This window comes from Protopterus annectens, chromosome 14.part0 (genome assembly GCF_019279795.1).
Source record: "Protopterus annectens isolate FY-2018-M chromosome 14.part0, PAN1.0, whole genome shotgun sequence".
Lineage (NCBI taxonomy): Eukaryota > Metazoa > Chordata > Ceratodontiformes > Protopteridae > Protopterus > Protopterus annectens.
In genome coordinates, this window is record NC_056748.1 from 1,123,545,695 (window position 1) to 1,123,569,265 (window position 23,571).

Sequence of the window (23,571 nt, forward strand, 5' to 3'; positions counted from 1 at the left end):
ACAGTCTGTTTGTAAATATGTCACAGCAGCAAGCCCAGTCAGGCTTTTTCTTCTTCAGCTTCAATGAAAAAAAAAAAAAACAAAAGAAATCCTCACCCAAGTTTATTACCAGGTCACACCAATAAGAAGCCATGAATGGGCTGCTGAACTCCCCAAGTCTTGGGTCTTTGGGTAAAACATCTGCTTTACCCCTTGCTGGATCACTGACAAAGAGCTAACTTCTTGGTTTGTTGCTTCCGAGCTACCTCTTTTTATACAAGACAAAATGTTCAATTCCATTCTCATTAACTAGCTGATGAATTAAGTTGTCTTGGTGTTGAAATCTTCTAGGCCCAAGGCACACTTAAAAGTACAACTTATACATGCATGTGTGAATTTATGTATATGGACATGTACAAATACAGATACCAAATATAGTTTCCAAATAGCAGTATAATAATTCTAGTACAGTGTCTACTTTTTATCTACAGTTTTGCCATGCTATCACAAGTTTAACTACATCCTTCACATGTCAAATCTACTAAAATTCCCTGACCCCACCCCACCCCCAAAAAAAACACATAGTTCATAGTTCAGTACTACGCTAAGTGCCCTTGCGAGCCATTTTATGCCTAGCCAATTATCCCTTGTGAGACTCAAACCCTGCACCGTGTGTTTGTAAGGCAAACACCTTAGCCATTAAGCCACCCTCCCAACCCTATGCTACTACTTAATGTCTACTTGTAAAAGTACCCATACAGCAAATGCAAATCCTAAATCTTTATTTAAATTAAACTAAAATTAAAAGAAAAAGTAAAATACAGATCTATGTTCATACTCACTATATTACAGCACAAGAAATGTAGATTCACACCTGCTCATACAAAGTACACACAATGCAATCCTCCAAAACACTGTCCAACTAAGCAATCCTCTGTTCTGTGTGATTCACAAAACAGCTTGTACTACAGATTCACGGGACTCAGTTTGTGGCATGACACATCATCACTCACCAAAAAAACGTGTTCCCTAAACCTACAATAATGGATATTGCATGCATCACACTCTAGGCACCCGCATATGCTGCCTTACTATCACAAGTTCAATACCTGATACCCCAAGTCCTGATATTTTGATTTTGGCACAAAAAAAGCACATTCTGAACCTCACTGTTACAATTTTAAAACATTTTTGCCTCCTGCACCCCCCCCCCCCAGTGTGAGCGGCTGTGACTCAGCGCACTCTGCTACGTACATATCCTTAAACAGACACTACTGCACCACAGAGAAGGAGAACAGTGCTATAACACTTTTAAAATCCATCACTGTATCTCTCCTTAGCCCCACTACCTCCTGACATTTGTAAATACCATCATTGTGACACCTGTAAATACACGGAGTCTGCACAGAGTAGTGTTATTAAAACACAGGTGTATTTGTACCAGTTTCATTCATGCCCTACATTATAGAAGCAATATCATTCTCAATATAGGTATCTGGGAGAAGTTTCCAGTGGTAACTTTCATAATTCAACTAAATACAAAAGGCAGCTTGCTGTAATATCTCAACACACGTTTACTGTTAACGCTTTCATGCAAGTCCGATGCCTGCACTTCTTCAGACTTTTCATAATCCGTTAGCCAAATATTTCAGTGAAGTGCCCAAGGGTAGTTGTATACGTTTCAGTGTTAATTTACGTACGCTTTATATGCTTTTAAAGGCTTTATAAGACAGAACAAAACCTGACATGAAAAATACCATGAAAGGTGGAACTATTGAGCTATTAAGTTAAAGCACCATTTATTTAATGCGACTGGACAGTATTTTCCCAAAATTAAGGTATTAATGTAAGGAAGAGGGGATCTTTTCCTTTACCCCCCCACCCCCTCTTTTTTTGCTTAATATCTCCTTTTTTTTTTTCTTTTGCAAATTTACCATTTATAAATATTGTTTGCTTGATATGAAATGTTTTTATCTACACAGGAAACTGTTTTAAAGTATTTGTGTGATTATTACCAAAAATATACAACTATAAATGCACTTGTGGATATTTACTGGCTATATCATTATTGTAATTAACATTTGTGCTTTACTGGATGTAACTTAACTGGTGGCCTAACTTAAGTGTATTCATTCACAAGTTAGTGTGGTTCTGCATAAGGTCCTGCATTTGTGTGCTTCTGTACTTGGGTAAATATTGCAAGATACCACAATCTTAGAATTATTACTTATCAGTCCTACTGGCATTTAAGGTGTTGCAGTTCTTTGGATCACATTTATAGTCAGTGGACTTACAAAACACACCCTTTCTATATATTTATATCCTGACAACAGTAATTACAAAGGAGTGTGATTAAAACAAATATCTTGAGATATAGTACAGTCAACTGTTTAGCAATAACCCATGTCTGGGTATGGGTAATGCAGGATTTACCCACAACTGGCATGGTTTGGTCATATTTGAAAAGCCCGAGTTACTAAACAAAGATAATTGTGGGTAAATCCTACACTAACCACAACCAGTCATGGAGTACCGCTATTGTACAATTACATTATTTAAAGGCTTATTTCTTCTAAATGGTATCAGAAATGTGTGCTTTCAGTGAACAATGTCCTACTGAAGGCAGCATGGTGGCTTTATCACTGAAAGCCATTACTAGCAAACATGTGGATTTGCCATTCTCCACTGCTGAGCAACCAAGGAGTTTGTATTACATATACTTATTTATAAATATAAAAATTAGAGTGTAGTTTCTGTTCTCTGGAAATGTCTTTTTATGATTTTTTTCACTGTTTTATCCATCACACAGCATTAAATACATAATCATGAATCCATAATATTATTGTATAAAAGCATACTAATGACTAATGCTCTTTATTTTTTCTGTTGTGTGGGGTCAAAACAATGCACTGCACATACTGTTAATGTGTATACTCATGGCTGCACCCTATGCCTCAGTGTCTTTTTTTAATGTATGATTCCTCATAGACAATAGTCATGATGCTTAAATAGAAGACTTTTCAAGATATAAATATAGCGCATCTAATGTTTAGTAGCCCTCAGAGTGCCAAAAAGGTATTAAAAAAAAAGTGTTGCAGCAATAGGCTACACTGGAATTGTCTGATATTTGAATGCTGGATTTATAATGGTAAACACTGCAGTTTCTGTATTTTTTTTTTTTTTTTTAAAGGCTTTCAAATCTGTGTTCACGTTGTTGTTTCCAGGAATTCTCCCAACTCAGAGCCTCATGATTGTTTTATGATTATTTTATTTAATTATTTATTTGACATTTATTAACTGGGTTAGTTCAACTGGGCATATTGCTCATTTTCAGTGGAGAACCGAGGAGAAAAGCTCCAGATGAACATTGCATGAAAACAACTAAATAAGAAAAATATTATATAAGGAGAAAAAACTGCAAATAAAAAATAAAAAAGTTACATGTAAATAAGAAAAAGCAAAACATACAATAAATGTGGCTAACAAACAAGTTAATATTTCCTGGTAGTAAGATCGGACTTAGATTTAGTAGGAGTAAAGTTACAAGTAATACAGCAGTTAACAAAAATTTATATCAGCAGCTGGACCAAAAATGCAGTTGTTAGCAATTATGAAGCCGGAGATGGGCAAAGTAGAAGACAGGAAAGAGTGGAAGAGATTCAACAGGAGATATGTAAGGTATAATAGATATTAGGGTAGGAAGGATGAAGAAAAATGGAGTAAAACAGACATTTAAAGAGGAGGAGGGATGGGAAAGAGGTCAAGTGGAATTAAGAGGGGTGAGTCAAGAGCAAGTCCAGGAATCTATTAGATGTTTCTTTAAAGTTTTTCTGAAACAGATTAATTTAGAGATAGATCTTAAAGAAAGAAAGAGTTTGTTCTAAGCTTCAGCTACTGAGCAATCATAGAGAAGTTGTCCTGTAGCAGACTTGGATATGGAGATCTGGAGGAGGTGTTGGTCACAGCTGTGGAGTGTGCGGTTAGGAGTGTAGGGGCAGATGAATGTTGAGAGGGCAGAACAGGAATGGGGTTGGTTTAGGATGGAGTTCGCCAGAAGTAGCTGAGGCAGGAGGAGTTGATGGTGTAGTTCGTTCCAGTGTGTGTTTTCTAGTTACAGGCAGTGGTGAGAGCGGTAGGGTAAATTAGCGGCAGCTCCAGTAACTTTATTAAAAGTTTGTTCAAGTTTAGTTAAGAAATTTGTTTAAAGGTTAGTAAGGACAGGGGCAGTGTATACTAGGGTGGGAAGATGATAGGCTTGAGTGAGTGAAAGTTTAGACTGGTTTAAAATGATCCTTCTGTTTCTATAAAGTAGGCCCATTTTTTGATGTGTCTTTTTGATGTAGTTTTGGATGTGAAGATCGAATTTAAGTCGATCGTCAATGATGACCCCAAGTAGTTTAATGTGGGGTTCAACTTTGATAGATGTGTTAAGGGAGGAGACAGAAAAGGAAGATTTGAGGTGTTGGAGAGATTTTGGAAGGAATAGGAGGAGTTTAGTTTTATTAGGGTTGAGTACGAGTTTTTTTGGATGTAAGCTATTTTTCAACAGAGTGCAGAGATTCTTGAGTGAGGGAGAGTAGGTGGGGGAGATTGTCAGAGACAGAAATTATAGCAGAGTTATCAGCATATTGTATTAGTAAAGAGAGAGGACAGGAGAGATTGAACATATTAATGAAAATGTTGAATAAGTGAGATCCAAGGATGCAGCCTTGGGAAACTCCAGTCTGGATTGGGAGGAAAGGAGAAGATGCAGAGAGCCATCTAATAGACTGAAGTCAGTTCAAGAGGGAACTAGAGAACCAGGCAATAGTTGAGCTTGAGAGATTAAGGTTAGAAAGTCGGAACAGAAGTAGATTGTGGGAGACAGTGTCAAAGGCCTTAGAGAGGTCAACAAAGAGGCATGAGGCTAATTGTTGTCTCGAGCTCTAGAGATATTCTGTATAAAAGATTAAAAAAAAAAAAAGACAAGTAGGAAAAAAACAACTGTTGCAAAACATAAAAATGCCAAGCAGGAACAGGAGGAAGAACCACTCCACAGTAAATAAATACACCTATTCAGGGCAAATTCAATAAAACCAATACTGGAGTTTATTGAAGAGAATAAAACAAATAAGCGCTTTCGTCCTGACTACTTCAGGACTTCATCAGATGTGATTGAATTTGGCCTGAATAGGTGCATTTCATTACCACGGAGTGGTTCTTCCTCCTGTTCCTGCTTGGCATTTCTATATAAAAGATGTTAGCGCTGTAGATGTACTATGACATTGGTGAAAACCATGTTGAGTAGAGGTGAGGAGATTTTCCTGTAGTAGATGGGTTGTTTATCGATGAATTTTTCCAAATCTTTGATAAGGGAGATAGTATAGCAATTGGCCTGAAATTACAGGGGTCAGTGGAGTTCCCCCTTATGGAGGGGTATGACACAGAACTTTTTCCAAACTTCTGGTACTGAGTGTTCCTGGATTGATCTACTTATTAGTATAGAGACAGGATATGCAATAGCTTTTGCTGCTAGTTTAAGGAATAGAAACGGTAAGTTATCAGCGGAAGGAGAGCATGCTTTGAGTTTGCTGAGAAGTGCTCTGATATAAGTAGTGCAGAGGGGTTTAAGGGAGAAAGAGGGTGTAGGTGATGAAGGGGAGTAGAGGGGTAGGCGCCTGTGTCTTTTTTAGTTAATTTCTGATTACAGTCTATGAAGAAGGTAGTGTTTAATTATTTTGCTCAATGGAATGGTTTTGCAATGACTAGGAGGACAGGTAAACTGTTAGAGGTGTGGAGAAAATGATTTCAATAGCCAGCTGTTTTCTTGTTTGGAACACTCTCTTTACAATTAGCACACTGACTGGTCTGTCCAATCAGCATGAAAATGTCTGAATATTAAGTACATTTTAATCATCATCCTACCAGTGTCATCAATCTCTAGAACTTTCTTAAATATCTGCAGTTACAGCAGCAGTAGTCACCATTCTGATTTTCTGCACTAGAACATAATCATATTTAAATTAGATAATAAACTAAAGCAACTATATTTGTACAGTAAATACCATGTTATTCAGCAAAAAATTATTTTATTCAACAATTGCTTTCTTCTGTAGACAGTTTGACGAAAAAGTCACTGTTTTCATATTTAAAAACAAAGGTGAATAACTTTAAAACAAAATAACGTAATAACCTACTGTGAGTGTAAAAGTTATTCAGTACGCAAATCTCTGTAAACTGAGCAGTGCTTTATGTATATAATTACTTCAGATTTTTAATGATGACCAAAAGGAAGTACAGCAAACATCTTTTTCATATCTCTTAATAAAGTAATGCATACAACTTTAAAACAAAATACGACAGCAGGATATTATGAATACAGCAGTTGATCATCATTACACTGTCCAATAATAAGCTTTTTTATAACTACACTTTCTACTTCTTTTCTGAAAATGGGCAGATATAAAAAAATCCAATACTTTACTGTTTTACATTTGCACTGCTCCACAGAAGAAATACTCATACAAAATTATTCTCAGTGATCTAAAAATGAAAACAAGCCGGATAAATAAAATATGTGGGGATCTTGTTATAAATAAGAACGCACAATGTGTTATACTTTGGGTAAAACAACCAAACAAGAAACTGTCTAAAGTTCCTCTTGCCATTCTTGTTCCCCTAGCCCTACTGCAAAGCACAAATTATTCAAATAATGAAATCCAACAGGATAAGTGGTAGCAGGCAATACCGACCACCAAGAGACATCATGAGGCATAACAGTGAGTTGGAGGGTCTGGTATTTCTAAGTACCATCACAGGGGTATTACTACAGTTAGAAACATGTGCCTTCTCTTAAGTTGTTTTTAAATATGATTATTTTAATAGCTTTCATATAATTGAATATTCCAATTTAAACTGCTCCCTCTACCTCTCCGTAAAGTAGACAATATTAACCGGCTTTGTATTAGTGTAGCACTTCGCAGAATGCGCAGTAGCAAGTCCCACCTAAACCTTGCCCACCATCCAACAGTCTGTGATGTCTTAGTAAACGTAAGTAATACTCATACCAATGGCAGCATGAATATTCATTGTCTATTCATAGTTTACCCTTTTTCTCAATGTAGTGTGATCTTGGAATTGGTATATTTAAGTAGAGGGGGGTGAAGGGGGACTTGCCCCCCCCCCCAGAAAAAAACGAAGGAAAAAAATAATAGCACTGTAACTGCAAATATTTTTTTCCTTCGCTTTTGCAGGGGGCAAGCCCCCCCAGAACCCCCAACACCCCCCCCCCAAATTAAATATACCAACTCCAAGATCAAACTATATTGAGGAAAAGAGTAAACAATTAATATTCATGCGTATCTGTATGGCTGTCAATCATACATGTTTCCCCATACAATGACACACCCCTTTCACCTATCAATTACTAAGACCATGTCCACATCTGCAGGGAACAACCTGTGAGGTACTATGCTAATACAAAGCCTATTAACTTAAATGAAAAAAAAAAGTAGTTGTTGGAATACACAAAATCTGTTCTGTTTTTAGCAGAAATGTAAAATAATTTCAGGATGACTCAGGTCACTAACACAGACAAAGAACAGATGCCATTTTGAAATGCAGGACTCCTTGAGATATTACCTTTTCATGGTATCTAAACGTCCAGATGCCTGTTTTTTTCTTGCAAGCAGCCTGAACATACAAACACAGAGACACACTATTTGATGTAATAGCCATTGCATGTTATGTGCACTATAACTGCGTTTACTGCATAACTAACAAACACTTATGTTTACATACTGATTTATTAACAACATTCCCACAAGCTACAAGCTCACAATAGAAACTGAGGCTAGTAGCAGCAGAGGGTTAATGAAAAAGAAGCCAGCTAGGACAGATACTGCAATTTACTTTGGGCATTTAACAGAAAACAAAGTCTAAAGTGCACACCTGCAATACATTATGAGCTTTAATAACTTGTCTGGCAACAGCACTGGTTTTGGGAATGAACTGTCATCACCTTTACATTTGCTTTCCTCATACAAGCTGATTTGTGCCATAATGAGATGCAGCCCTTATTGTCTGGATTTGTACCCCTTCAGAATGCTAACAATCAATTCACATTTTATTTTCATTATAGTCAGTTTTCTAAACATATCTAACATCACAAATTCCATCTACCTACCTAGCTGTGTGTGTTCCTGTCAGCTTAGCCTTCCTTCTGATAGTTAATGTTGTGGTTGCACAAATCAGTGCAGGTGTCCTTTGACCAGGAAGGTACCCAGTTACTAAAAAGAGGGACCTCCTTGGAGAGAGGTACTGGTCATCTATTCAGAGAACAAGCCTTGCTTGCTTGACTGTTCGCTGTACTCAATGAAATGGATCCAGAATCTGTGAAAAATGATGGCAGATCAAAACTGCAAAGAGAGAAACCAAGAGCAAATATATGGAGCTGGAAAATGTTTCCCATTAAATCTCAGAACATTTGGTGCCTACATTTAAGGGATCTTTGAAGGCAGTTGTGTGCCAAGGCTGTTGTGTCTTTCGGCTTTTCCCAGTTAGGGGTCGCCACAGCGGAACTCCGGTCTGCTAATGATTGGCAGTAGATTTTTACGTGCCAAGTTGCCAGCCCTGACGTACAACCTTCAACGAAGGTACGCCCATTCACGCATGTCTCCACACAGAAGACGCTTTAGCTGAGAATCGAACAGTTCAACGTCTTACTGTGAGGCGACAACGCTACCGCAGCACCACCACCTCAGTAGTTGTGTGCCAAGGTACTACAATTTTACTCAGACATACGAAACAGCATTATAAGCTCTTTGTACAGCTTTGATTTTTTTTCCAGTTAAGGAATAGCTCCTATGGAAAATTGGTGTTTTCTGTTAAACATTTCATTGTGTACATCTCTTATCTTACAGTACATTCTAAATTTTAGTACATATGTTGTTTAAACAGATGCTGTTTTTATAACAAAAGTATAATTAAAAATACTGCACCTCCAAAAATTATTTCTAAAAACAGTACACACTTTCACTAGCAATCTAAACTGTTTGCTGGCACAGAGAACACTATACTAGTGAATAATAACAGCTAATAGTATTTTATTCCTTCATTGAAGCTTATAAGGTTTAAATTAACATGAACAGCTGCAGCTCAGACTTCAATATTACCCTTTTATGTAATTCATTTTTTATCTGTTTTAGTTCAAATAAAGTAAAGGCTTCTTTCTGGGAAAGGGCTATGGAGAAAAGCACAACAAAACAGAACGACAGAAACCTCATTAGATTAGTAATCAACTGGAGCAACCCATCTCTGCAAAGAAACTGGAGTGTCCAAAGAAAATAAAGTGGATGTGCATACTACAGACAGCAAAACAGAACAGCACATATCCTTGGACACGGAGAATGAGAGGCGCCAGCTCTACAACTTCAACACAATGTTTGTTCAACATATACAAAAACAAAACAACACAGATCACAAATTCCTGCTGCAACAGTTTCAGTGTGTTTGTCATGGCACAATGGCTGTTGCTGCTTCAGTGAGATTGACAAAGCACTCTCACATCTACACACAAGTCTTATCATTGTTTGCAAATGTAAATTCTTTGTAAAATCATGCTTTTGCCATTTGAGAATTGCTACGTACCGTATGACGGTGTCTGACCAATGAAGCTTGAGCACTTTCTTTACATCTCCTTCAGCTTGAACAAGGAAAGCAGAATGCTATATGACATTTTTTGTAGCAGCTCCTATCACAATCATGGTTTACAACCTACTTACTCTGCAGAGTGCACAGGACATGCGAGTCAAAAGTCAAGGCCCTCTTTTTCCTCCAGTTTGGGTTTTTGCATGCTCTATACTGACGTCCTGGATATCAGACATTTGGGGGACAAAGGCTGGTGTTTATTAAGCTGTTACACTTATTTTTCATACCTGTTGTACACGCACTCGTATAGCACAGCAATATGCGCATCTAGTCAGGTTCAAAGTAAGTTCAACAATGGCTACTATCTTCAGTACTGCCCTATGCATTGTGGGTAAACCCTTTTAGATTTTACACATGCATGCCCACCCTAACTCTGATCAAACCGATCTAATAATTCCTCTCAACTGTCCAGATTTTCATAGAATGTCAAGATTCTTGGGAAATATTTTTAGTCTGCTCCTCATAACATTTGTGGTTTTCTGGCAAATCACTGGGTTGATCTGAGCATTAAAGTCACTAAATAATGACATACATTTGAGTTTCAAACTTCAAATATTTCAGAAAATGTATATTAAAACAAACCCTATTACTCTAGCAACTTTCTAAGTTTATAAAAACAATACTTAAAAGAAGTCTTTTTTTTGGGCCTTTGTCTCCTCCATTTTGTTGGGTTTTGTCCAGCTGTCTTGCATGAAGAGGTTAGGAGGTATGGCTGATATTATCAGATCTTCTCTTTCAGGAGAGAATGCAAATTTCTTTTGAGACAGAATATTGTACATACACCTTTGAACTTTAAAACGTTTTCACGCATATGTCATATTGATTTAGAAATTTAATTTTGAAAACATGCAGTATGAAAAGTGTTTGCAACATTAAGTGTTGTACAGTCTCTCAGTACATTTCCCTCTTAGCGGTCATTTTATAACTTTTCTGTTTTGGAACCATCAAATGTCTCAGTACCTCACTGAGAAATCCTATCTCACACCCTCAGGTTATAACCTTCACAGGATGTTGACATGAGGGGCTTACATTTGTGTAAAGTCACTAGTGGTTAATGTGTCACTAAGTAAAGTATCTCTTTTATGTAGAACTTGACTAGTCCACTGCCTGGGCAATGAAAAGGCTTCCTCAGATTCTCCAGGTTTAGTACTTACTCATTCAGTTGTGACAACTGTCTATTTAGTTTGGACATCTCAGAAACTGGGTGGACATGTCTTCAGTTTCTCCTTACTTCCCCTCCATCATCGGTTCAGAAAAATACGTACAACCTCAGTTCTGTGGATTTGGCTGCAGTCACACCTGCTACCTCCCATCTCATTTCCCCATCTAACTTGAGGTTTAACTCGGGCAAGAATCGACTTGAATTACTTTTATAGTAAAAATACTTGTATGCAGATCTGGCCCTTTGGTCATTTTGTTCAATGGCTTCATATGGAACAGTCTTTGGCAACAACCTTGTCTCAAGCACTGGGATGGTAGTTTCGAACTGCTGGCTCACCATCTGATGTGCTGGACACAATGGTTGCAATACGTGGTGGTGCTCATTAAAGCTAGATGCAAATCTGGCTGGTTAAAAACTTCTTCGGCCATTTGAACTGCTCTCTCAGTAGCACCATTTCATTGCAGGATTTTTGGGGATTTTACATTACACACAAGCAAACTGTTGAAACCCAGACACATGAATGAGTTCCAATGTCAGTGACAAGTTTGACAGAATCCCCCCATCATTTGGCAAAGGAGTTATAATTACAGATTCTCTCCTTTGAATCAGTCTGTGTTCATGCACAGTTAACACAAAGACAAAAGTATAGATACATCAGCAGTGATATTTAGCCACCTCAAAGACAGTCAACCCCCCCCCCCCGTTATCGTTCTCTGTATTTGATTAATTTTTGATGCCCCAACGTGGATTTGTCTCAGGATTTTTGTTCTTTGCAAAGTTGGTACTACAATCCAGCCTTGGTGCAAAAAGAGATCCTTATGCTCTGACATATTAGCTCAAACAACAAAGCATTTGTCTAAGGAATACATTGTCTGGTCCATCTTGGCCGCCCATCACAAAAATAACCAATTACTGTCTGCAGGTCTGTGTCTTGCTGTGGGACGTCACGAGTCTTACAGATGTTATGGCTTGTATATATGCAATGTTATGGCTTGTATGTATGCAATCACGCCTCCTTAAGTATCTGACCGGACTGTCTCAGTCACTGTACTTCTGGAAAACGAATCTCTCATGATCAACGGCTCCCACAGACAGTGGAATGCTTTTGCAATGAATCATGTAAGGCCTCACCAACAGCTTTTGACATCTTAGAGGAACTTTGTCCAAGATATATGAACTTATAAGTAGTGTCAACAGTTTATTAGCTGTATATAGCTGCTAGCTTTCTAGGCCCAACTGGTAACATAAAACGCACTCACATGCCCATACTTCTGGCAGACATTCCTTTTTAGTTTGGGGATACATCCTCTCAGTCTCTTTTAATATTCTAGAACAGAAAGCTACCTGCTTCATTTTGCTGTCAATCTGTTGCAATAAATCGGTTTTAACACTATAACAGTTGGCTTGTTGACATCATAGTAAGCAGGCACTGGTGGGGACACTGACACAGACTGGACTTTTAGTAGCCTGTTCTTGGCCATCACCCCACATCCATGCTCTTTAGCAATTTGGTTAGCTTACCACATGGGCTGCATACTTCTTCTTCAGGTTTGACCAACTGCAAACAGTTTAAAATTCTGTATGTACCATGTGACACTTTAGTTATTATGTCAGGCCCCAGTACCTACTTTAAACCATATTTGGGTGCAGTGAATTAGTCCACTGACACTCCTGGCACAAATTGGACCATTGAGTTTACCATGTTATAATACTGCTTACTCTTAGTAACTCATTTATGACTTTTACCTCACCTCAACCCAATATTGTATCATCTGAACTACAGCAATGTCTGAAGTACTGATTTTCATTTTTGCCAAAACAGCGCTCTTCTTCACTTAACCTGAGACTTGACTTATCAGTTATACGAAGCATCGCCTTTGGCTTATTGTCATGAGATTGTTTATGAGGTCCAGAGACCAAAATGTAATCATCATGACACCTATGCCCTTGTGCTCCTTGAGAAGCCTACTTCTTTGGAATATATCAGGTGCTGAAGTAAATCCAAAAGGCAACTATCCCAACTGGAATGCTCACTCTGGAGTAATGAAAATGGCTAACTGTTACACAGGCGAGGGGTGTTTGCCAAATCCCACTGGGTGCATCTAACTTGGAGAAGACCTTGGCCAACTTAACTTGTGTGCCACTGTCTTACAAAGTAGACAAGATAAATATCACCTTCTTGAGCGCATCCGTTAGATGTTTTAACTCAACACAAGTTCTCAATTTGTAATTTTTCTTTATTACTGGTAGCACATAAGCATATCAGTCTGATGGTTCTGTAACCCTTCGATTACCTCAAGAGGCTGCATTTGATTGAACTTGGCCTCTGTTTGACACAGAATGAGAAACGACAGTCCTTTTGGCATTATGAAGACTTAAAGAACTGCACCAGAATTCAACAGAATCTTCAATGGCTCACTTTTAAGGACTCCAACGTCACCCACAACATGTCCACATTCATTTCCTCAGTTCTGTCATGTAGACAAAATTTGCAAGCAGTGGCTCTACTCAGTAGATTATTTACATAAACTCCAAATAACAAAGACCCAAAACTTATCTGCACTCAGGTATGTGTATGAATGCCCACTGAAATCTGAGCATTTCACCTGAGCTGCATACATTCACTTCTGCTCTGACCACCTGGGGATGTTTTCAGATCCTTCTACATGCAGCCTGTGAGAGCATTACTATGTCTGCCCCGGTATCTGTCTTGATAATGACTGGACTGCCTCGAATCGGAAGTCTATTATTTTGTTCCTCATCTCTGTCTGACTGCTTACTCACAGAACCCTCCAAAAAAATTGCACTTGCCTTCCTTTAGCTTCTCTTGTAAACTCTTTGACTACTTTAATGGTAGACAAAAAAGCAAAATACCCGATTTTATTACATCTTCAGCACCTTCTGGTTTGTGCCAAACACAGCTCTGACTCATTCTGTACGTGGTTCGTTCTAGTACATTTTTCTTGCTTACAATCATTATTTTTAATTTTACTTGAACCGTTACACCAGCTTTCCATGCTTTTTACTCTGATTATTGCATGACTTTTACTTATTTTGCTCACATCTTTCCACTCTCAGTTCAGAGCCTTTTTTTATTTGTTCAGTTTATTCAGATTGAACAGGAATTTGTATGGCTTTCTGTGTTATTAAATTTGGTTCCGACTATAACTTCAGTGAAATTTCACAGTCTGCCATGCCTATGACAATTCTGTCTCTTCATTATTTGTCTTCTGTGTAAAAGCTCACACTACTATGCCAGTTCATAGTCATGTCTCATAAATGCTTCCACCGATTTTCCCCTTTCCTGAACACATTTACTGAAGCATGGTCTTTCATGCATTACATTTCTTTTAGGCACAAAATGTTAATCCAACTTTGGTAACAATGGCATCAGATGTTAAGGCTTCCCCCTCCGCAAATTTCAAAGGACATAAATAGGCTCAACATCTCTATCCATAGCAAAAAGAAGGGAGGGTGGCCTAATGGTTAAGGTGTTTGCCTTGCAAACACAAGGTGCAGGGTTTGAGTCTCACAAGGGACAATTGGCTAGGCTTGCAAGGGCAGTTAGCTTAGTACTATTCTATGAATCTATGAATCTAAACCTCCGGGTCTTCCTTGTTTGGCTAATGTTGTGTACTCTGTGACTTTTGCTTCCATATTAGCCATGACTATATAGTTGGGAGAGGTCATATGGCTTTGCTGGTCTGAATTTTACCATTTAATGTTGTTTTTCAGCTTAACTGCTTTCTTACCACTTGCCAACTCACTTGAGTTAATATTGTGCAAAATGTCACGACTACTGCTGTGGTTTTTCCAGCACCATCATACAGTTTATGCCACTCTGAGCGGACAGTTTCCTCGTTTCACTGCTAGCATTTTGTTTTGATCCAATCTCATTCAGGCAGTATCATGCTCTGTGTTATACTTCTGTACATCAGACATTTGGGAGACCAGGATTGCTATATAGTAGTTTGTTACAGTTATTTTGTGTACCAGCTTTACACGTATTCATAGCACAGCAATATGTGAACATTGTCAGGTGCACAGTCAAATCAACCACTGCTACAAGCTTCAATACTGTCATTAATATCTAATGAAATAAAACCAGAGACAGAACAGAATAGATAACTATCATTATAGGATTTTTTCTATGCAAGAAATATTTCTTTGCTGCACAAAATTTTGAACTGCATTTTTACTTCACTATTCTCCATATGTACAAATGGCATTAACAAGTACAAAAAATTCTTATTTTTCAAATCTAACCTCATTCACAAACCAGGTGATTTAACCAAGCACAAGAGTCTCTTTTCAGGCATGAGCCAGCAGTATTATCTAATTAAGTGGCTTCCTTAGAATCAAAAAATAGTCAAAAAAGAGACTTAATGGGATCAAACCCCAAAGCTACAGGATGAAGCTTGTTGGCAGCTCACAATTTTGTCATTTGTTGTGAACTGCCACATAACCAGCTCCAATTCTAGCTCCTTGATTTGCATCTAGTGTCATATGATTATAGGATCATAAGAGATCACTAGGCTATAGACCCAGCGGTCATTTCAACCCAATGTATACCATAGAGGTAGTAGTCAATACCCACGACTGCATTTAGTGATGACCGCCCATGTCCAGGAGGGTTGTGGGAGCTGTTATTCTGAAATGTGTGCCTCAGAGAATGGTGAATTCTACACAACTCAACACTCCTAGTCATCAGTTTTGTTATCACATCTTTAACTGCAAATATAAACTTCCTCACATTTCCGCTAGGAACCTACATGTATTTCTCAAATATTACTTTGAGACATTTTATTCCTCTTGCGTCTCATCTTTATGTTTGTGTCTCATATGTAATGGTGAAACATACTCTACTAGGAATATCTAGTTAAGAATATCAAACCAGTCAAATACTAAATCACCTGAAGTCAATTCAACCTCTTTTATTAGATGATTTATTCAAAAAGGAAGACATCAGTGAGATACGTCTCGTTCAGCTCACCTCTAGTAAGCTAGTTGGGGTTGGAGTCCTATCCAATATGGTTCCTCCTTCAGAATCGGTATTGTCTGGTTCCACTTTGGGAGGCTCTGCACTGAATCTGTGACGTACTGAATTTCTAAAATCTGTCAGAACTGGAAAGGAAATAAAACAAAAAACAGATCAAGAAATGATTTATATGTTTTATATATGTCATTACAATTATTTTTTTTCACGGAATCATTGCAAATAATTGCACCAAAATTGCAGCTATGTATTTTTTACCTCACCATAGTGAATGAGAATAATCCTCTAAGATTATTTTTGGTACATCTGACAAAATTTACATCAAATAGTCTCTGTTATTGCTCATGTGCTTGTGTACACACATTCTGTCAAGAGTACAAGACCGTCAGGTATGTAAGTGGTATAAATTACTACCAATGTTTCTTGTGACATAAAAGTCTGTTTGTTAAAAGTCAGATCAGCTCTATTAGTGTCTTCTATAAAAGAAATCTGTATCAGTTACACATGCACTCAAGTCACTCCACCACACGTATCAGTATGATTCCATCATAGTCCGTGTGGGTGTTACTGACCTGAGATGTACATCGCTGGATTATATGAAGAGAGACATTGTCGGTCTCTCTTAATATGTGTCACTAGCAGGTTTGTGTCTTGCAGTGACCAGCATTCTGCCTTCACCAAGGATGATGCCACAGAATGAACAAAAGATAACTGGCTTAGTTTCTGGGGTCTTTCTAGGGGGATTCAATATTTGTTAGCATGAGAGGACATGGTTAGCGAACAATGTTGCTTTGCAAAGGATAGTCTGCACCTGTTTCCCCTAGTCTTCTAAATATTGGCCAAAATGTTATCTACCCCTTAGAGCTTTTTTTTTTTAGGCAATGCCAAATTGACAAACTTACTGACATAGCAAATAAGGCCCAAAGAAACCTAAAGGTCTTACTGCTCAGTGCTAGGAGCCTAAATAAGAAACCCCACACCCTACAAGCTCTCTTCTGTGTGGAGAATACAGACATCTGTGCCATTACTGAGACATGGTTTAAATCCTCAGGAAGTACTCTGGCGATCCAAGGCTTCATTGCCTTCACTATAGTTAGACCATCAGCTGCACAGACACGGACAAAAGGTGGAGGACTAATAATCTATATTAGCAACACGCATAACTCTCCATTGGATAAACAGGACAATGCCCTGGAATTTAACCACATGCAAATCACCATAAACAAAGTCCCATACCATATCCTGGCAAGCTATAGGTCACCCTCTATGTCCCTAGAATCCCACAGATGGTATTTGTGGGAGACATACACTGCCTCATACTCGCAGGCAAAACAATTCCTAGACTTTATTAACATAAATACCCTTGACCAGACAGAGCACACACCCACCAGAGGTTCAGACATACTGGACCTGGTACTTACCAATATGGGAGAGAGCTGTACCTTCCCAGTATCACGTCCTCCCTGGTGAGACTGGACCATAAAGCTGTCTCCTTTGAAATGAAAATCAATGTTGTATCCCCAGCAAACACTGTAATGGTTAGGAACTGTTCCAAAGCAAACTACTTCCTATTAAGTGACACTTTGTCAAAATTCAATGCCCCTTCCATCCTCAAGTTCTCAGCAACCTATGTGGACTTATTCACAGACACCATCTACAACCACGTAAATGGCTATATATAGGCTGCTGAACCCTAGTAGAAGAAAGCCCAAAAGAAAATATAAAAACAAACTACACTGGTAGAGTCCTAAACTTAACAGAGTATATAACAAAGGAAAAAAGTCATGGCTAAAATCAAAAAGAGCAACTCCCGCAATGACAGGGGCTCTCTAATTAATAAAGAGGAAGCTAAGAGGACTAATTAAGTCCAACAAGGCCAATTATGAGGTCAAGATAGCCCCACAGGCTAAAAACAACCGCAAAGCCTTCTACAGCTATGTCTAAAAGCTCAAAGACAGCACACACCAGTGTGCTGAAATGGTGGTCAGTGATGCCACCTTCTCTGAGCAGAGTGACATAGCGAATTTGCTGACTGACCAGTGTGCTGAAATGGTGGTCAGTGATGCCACCTTCACTGAGCAGAGTGACATAGCAAATTTGCTGACTAACAAATTCAGCTCAAACTTCACCCCCACTCCCCTTCTGCCTTTCTCCAAGATTAGCATAACTCCCCCACTATTAAAAGGGAGCAGTTCCTGTTGGTCCTAACTATGGACAAAAACACAGCCTCAATGGGCACCGACAATATCCCAGAATGCCTTCTAAATAGCTTGAAACGTGACCTTTCAAGATCCTTTGAGTCAATTTTCAACTACAGCCTCAAAACAGGCTTTGTACCATGAGAATGGAGGACTGCAATGGTTATCCCACTTCACAAGAGTGGACCATCAACCAGCCCCAGAAACTACAGACCTATGAGTCTGACTAGTCTAATATGCAAAACCATTAAATTAATTATCATGGAAATGGTTAACAGTGATATAGACAACCTTAAGACACTGGACCCAACCCAGTTTGGCTAGGTCAAGGGAAGGTCAAACCTACTTAACCTGGTGGATTTCTTTGAGAAGGTCATCAAAGCAATGGATAAGGGGAAAATGGTGCATACTGCTTACCTGGACCTGGCTGAGGCATTCAATACAATACCCTACTTGGGTATAGTTGGCATATCCCCATTCATAACTCCCTGGATTGCCAGCTGTCTCAGAGACAGGATGCAGGACATCAGGATTGGTGATAGCACCTCCACTAAGAGACCAGTCACCAGTAGGCTACTTCTGGGTTCTGCACTGGGACCGCTTCTATTTCGCATCTGCTTCTCAGAGGTAAAGGTTAATGTTAAAGGCCTTTGGCTGACTAAGTTTGCAGAAGACTGAAAATTGGGAGCTATCATAGATTCCCCCCATGGCACAAACACCTTACAAAATAGTTTAACGTAGACAAACGACTGGTGCTGAAGTCATGGACTAAAACTCATTGCCAAGAAATGTATTATAGTGCCTTTTGGGAAAACTGCCGCCCCAGGTAATTACTCCATCGACAAGACACCCCTAAGAGTTGACCTGATAATCGGAGATCTGGGAACATGTGTAAACAGTAATCTGGGCTTTGACCAACATATGGCCAAGGTAGTAAAAAAATCATTCTATGTCACCCAACTTACACGTAATGGCATGTCATCCAGGTCCAAGGAAGTCAGAGTGCCACTTTATTCGGCCCTTATCAGACCCATCATTGAGTGTAAATTCCCACTGGCATGTACCTGACCAGACATATGCCACAGGTGGATGCCCACAATGACTCCCTACCAGGAGAATCCAAGGTGTAAGCACATTTGCCTATACAGATCACCTTAAAGCCCTATCTGTATTATACTTTGTTTCCTACAGGTTACTGACAGGTAATCTATGCCTGGTGTACAAAGCATCCTCAAATCCAGCTGTGAGGGACAATTTGCACATCTCCAAAATGAACAGCATCAGAACCACTAGATCCAAGGATTTTAATTTTGTTTGTTACATAAATAAGACATGTTGGTGAGACAGACATGTCTCTCAAATGATCCCCATGCTCTGGAACAGGATCCCCATCCATGTGAAGCAGAATTTAACCCCAACCTAATTTAAACATAACCTTGACCAGTGGATGGGAAATCAGAAATTAACACAGGGTCTAGTGCCCATTTCTCTGACAGAGGCAGACAGCAATGCCCAAACTAATATACCCCTACTTAAATTCTATAAACTTCCTAACATACCTCTCCAAATAAATGCCCATGGTACATAGGGACACAACGGGGCTGGATTGCACAGCTAGGTTTATACAGGCCTTGGTGGTCATTATCCTAGTATATATACTATGAACCTATGTCTGCCCCTGCACACAATATTCAGTCTGGGAAGCTATAACAGGAAATTAAAAAAATGTTTCATAACACTTATTACAGAATAGGCAAACGAATTTAAAGCTGTACACAACAATATGTGCGTAAGCTTCTATGTGATGCCACCACCACATCCATGGCTGTCATAAAGGCTTGTAAAAATTTCAGTAAATACAAAATGACCACGTATTACGGAGAAATAAGCAATTATTCCTTTATTTCTACTGTAAACTTTTTTTAGACCTTAACCCAGAAAAAGGTCCACAACTTACATGTCATGTTAAGTTTTATGCTGGACCATTAATCCATTACAAATAATCAGGTCTGAACTTTAAACATGTATTTGACGTACTCCTCTTTAACATTTAGTGGCAGTATTCTAGTTAATATTTTACTTATAAGTATAGGTACATAGGTATATACTAGGCCAACGACCGCAAGGGCCTTTTTAATCCTAGCCATTCATCCCGAATGTATTCAACAAATTTTGCACCCTAATGGTTATTTTTAGGGGTATGCATAAACTAGGGCATGCATGTTCAAACATTTACAGGTTTCCTTGAGTCATTAGCGACATAGGTGACAGAGCAGGGGTGAATTTCTGATGCATTGATCCAGGTTATGCTTGAATACAGTAAAGGGAGAACACTGCTTCACATGGATGGGAAGCCAGTCCCAGAGAAGGGATATTCTCTGTGACACATACCTGTCTCACCAACATATCCTTGTCTCATCTTTGAAGTAAAAAAAAAAAAAATCTTGGCATTTTAAGGTAGCTTAAGAAACACGTTTTTATGCACATGTGGAAAGCCATGGGAAGAGTGAGAACAGTCAGGATGCTCAACGGAACATTTTCTGAATAAACAACCCCCCCAGTAGAATTCACTCTGTGTACCGCCTGAGATTGTTTTGTAAAGTTATTACCCATACAGTCAGGACTACCAATTTTTACCACCTTACAACTGGATTCACTTAGTTTATTTTATCAAATTACAGTTCCTCATTTAACAGATTCTTCCGCAATCAAGTCGAACAGGTTTCCAATTTTTATTATGAATATTCCTTGATATTTAATTATAAGTTGTGTTTTATATGACAGGTGAGGAGAATGAGACTGGTTATTTCTACACCAACTTAATGAATACCTGAACTGGAAAATTTCCGCAGTGGTATAAAATTGCTATTTTAGTTTAACTGTCAGCATACCAAAACCTGGCAAGAATGAACCCAAGCTTCATTCTCTAAACAACAACGCAAAGAATATCAAAATATATTGCGTTTAGATGTACCTTCTCAAGTCTTGGTTGGGTGAGACCTGGTTAGCCCATCCTCACATTAAATGGCATCAAAATATAAACACACAATCATATCAACCACTGGGTAAGACACCTGTGCCATAGACAGGAGGTTCAGTGACTGTGTGGAACTAATGAGAAGGTGCAAAAATTAATCAAACTGTGTGGTATTCCCATAGTGTTTTCATTAAACTTTATGGAACTACTTTTATTACATTAGTACAATGGTACAACAAAATTAATTCACGTGAAGAGCTTAAGTGAGTATCAGCTTCATGGCACAATTAATTCACGTGAAGAGCTTAAGTGAGTATCAGCTTCGTGGCACACAGGGATAAAGTCCTGAATGAAAAAAATGACTCTTGGTCAACTAGCAACCCAACCACTTAAGCAGAGGATGAAGGTGAAAGGAGGGATATGGCCGACATCAGCAAACTATCTATAGCACATACAGGAGACAGAGAGGTACACAGCATGTTGGGAATGGGCTGGGGATGTACACACACACACACACACACACACACACACACACACACACACACAATCATACAGACACACACATGCACACACACAGACAGACACACACACACGCACACAGCAGAAGGAAGGGATTATCGACAGAAAAATAGAAGATAAACTTTAAGGTTACCTGAATTATGCCAGTGCTTTTTCCACCAACACTTCTTTCCTTTACCACACCATAACTCACCTCCGATCTCCCCAACATATCACCAAACCTTTATCATTCTACTTTCACTGACCTCTTCATCTAGAAATTTATCAAGTCAAAGTCCTTACTAACTAAAATTAGAGTTAAACCAAAGCTAAAATGTAAATGGCTATACAGTTTTATAGACAATAATTCCACCCAGAAAGTCAGGAGTTAACACTCACCGCCAACCCTGGCCCCCATTAAACAGCAACCCAGTCATCACGGCTATAAATGTTTCTAGATCTACTTCTCCATCTACCAATGAATCCAAACTATAAACATGAATATTGGAAGTATATGTAACAAAATCCAAGACATTCATGGATACCTGCCTACTTACACCCATGATATACTGGTTACTTCTGAAACCTGGTTAAGGAAAGGATATATAAGGCAATAAAGTCACCCTCCCTGAGTTTGATGTACTGAGGCTCACAAGGAAAAACACACATGCTGGTGTTACTGCCTTTACCTACTAAAAACTGGTTAGAAATAGCCTCACTCCCACAACCACAGATCTCATAATTTAACAGTGCGAAACTCTGCATATCACTCCACAAACTCAACAATAGAAAGTCTGCACGTATCTCAGCTATATAAATTCTACCTGGTAATAACATTTTAACAGTAGAAGGTATCATCTACTGGATATCTCACTATAGTCTACAAGAAAATATTCTACTATGCAACCTCAGCATAGACTGGCAGCTGAACAATGACACTCCCTCAGAATCTATTAATTTATATGGCGTTACACAGCTAATCCCCTCCACCACTGAATCAATAAAAAGTCTAACAGACATTCAGCTTTAAACTGGATCCTTAACTACAAGCCAACCACAAGTTAAACATCTGGATGACTGACAGACACAATGAGCAACCACTTTCAAACATATGCATTTAGAAACTACAGTACACAATACAAAATCATAGTTCAAAACTAGATACATAACACAGCAACAACATTTAACAAAGACACCTTTATCAATACCCTGACCTAGGGTAACTGGAACATACTAAACTCTATGCCACTTGATAACAGCTATCATATACCTCAATGAAACCTTCATACATACTCGAAACATCCCACCCTCTGTACGAACACAAAGAGGACAATCAACCCTTCAGTATGGCTGACTAAAGAAACAAAAAAAAATCATGCTTCAAAGAGACAAAGACTAGAATAAAAGCAGAGCACAGAATACATTTTATACATTTTGGCACCTCAGAAATCTCACAAAGGATTGCATTAAAATGAATAACCAAAACTATGATATCAACCTCCAATATAAATAAAAAAAAACTAAGCAAATGAATGCATCCTGGCCAACCACCACTATGTCTCCTTCTACATCTAACTCCAAAAACTCAATACCATCTCAATTCAACTCTTACTTTACAGAGACAGTTATATCTCTGATTAACAGTAATATCAATTCTCTCGCCTCCCCACCCTGTCCTAACCAGTCACATTCATTCTCCCAGTCTCTACCTCTACTATACGCAACTACCTGGCGGAACTAAACCAACCTATCTGGCTGTCAATCAACCTCCAACAGAATACCTACACATCAGCTGATGCTGTGGTATTCCCTGTACTGATAACTGCTCCATATCGGACAAATATACAGGAAAAAAGTCTTATTTATATTCCTCCACAAAGGCAGCAAACAGACTATGAAACACAAATGCTAACACCTATCAACCTTATTCAAATCCTACAGTATATGCCTCAGCTATTCTTACAAACCTAAATACTACACTTGAAGCTAAACTCTCCAGCTATTACAATAAAGTAGCCAAATTTCCTGCCAGCATTACTTACAGGCCTCATGGAAACAACTAAACTGGCTAGGG

The 23,571-nt window shown here is 38.6% G+C and overlaps 1 protein-coding gene across 3 annotated transcripts in view; it reads right to left on the minus strand.

Annotated features, from left to right (window-relative positions):
- The window catches only part of ZFYVE27 (zinc finger FYVE-type containing 27), a 1,067,636-nt gene that overhangs the window by 690,519 nt on the left and 353,546 nt on the right, over nt 1–23,571 (minus strand). For all 3 annotated transcript variants that reach the window (XM_044056911.1, XM_044056910.1, XM_044056912.1), the window contains exon 6: nt 15,822–15,952. In XM_044056911.1, the coding sequence (XP_043912846.1) occupies nt 15,822–15,952 (131 nt within the window). The remainder of the gene's footprint in view (nt 1–15,821; nt 15,953–23,571) is intronic.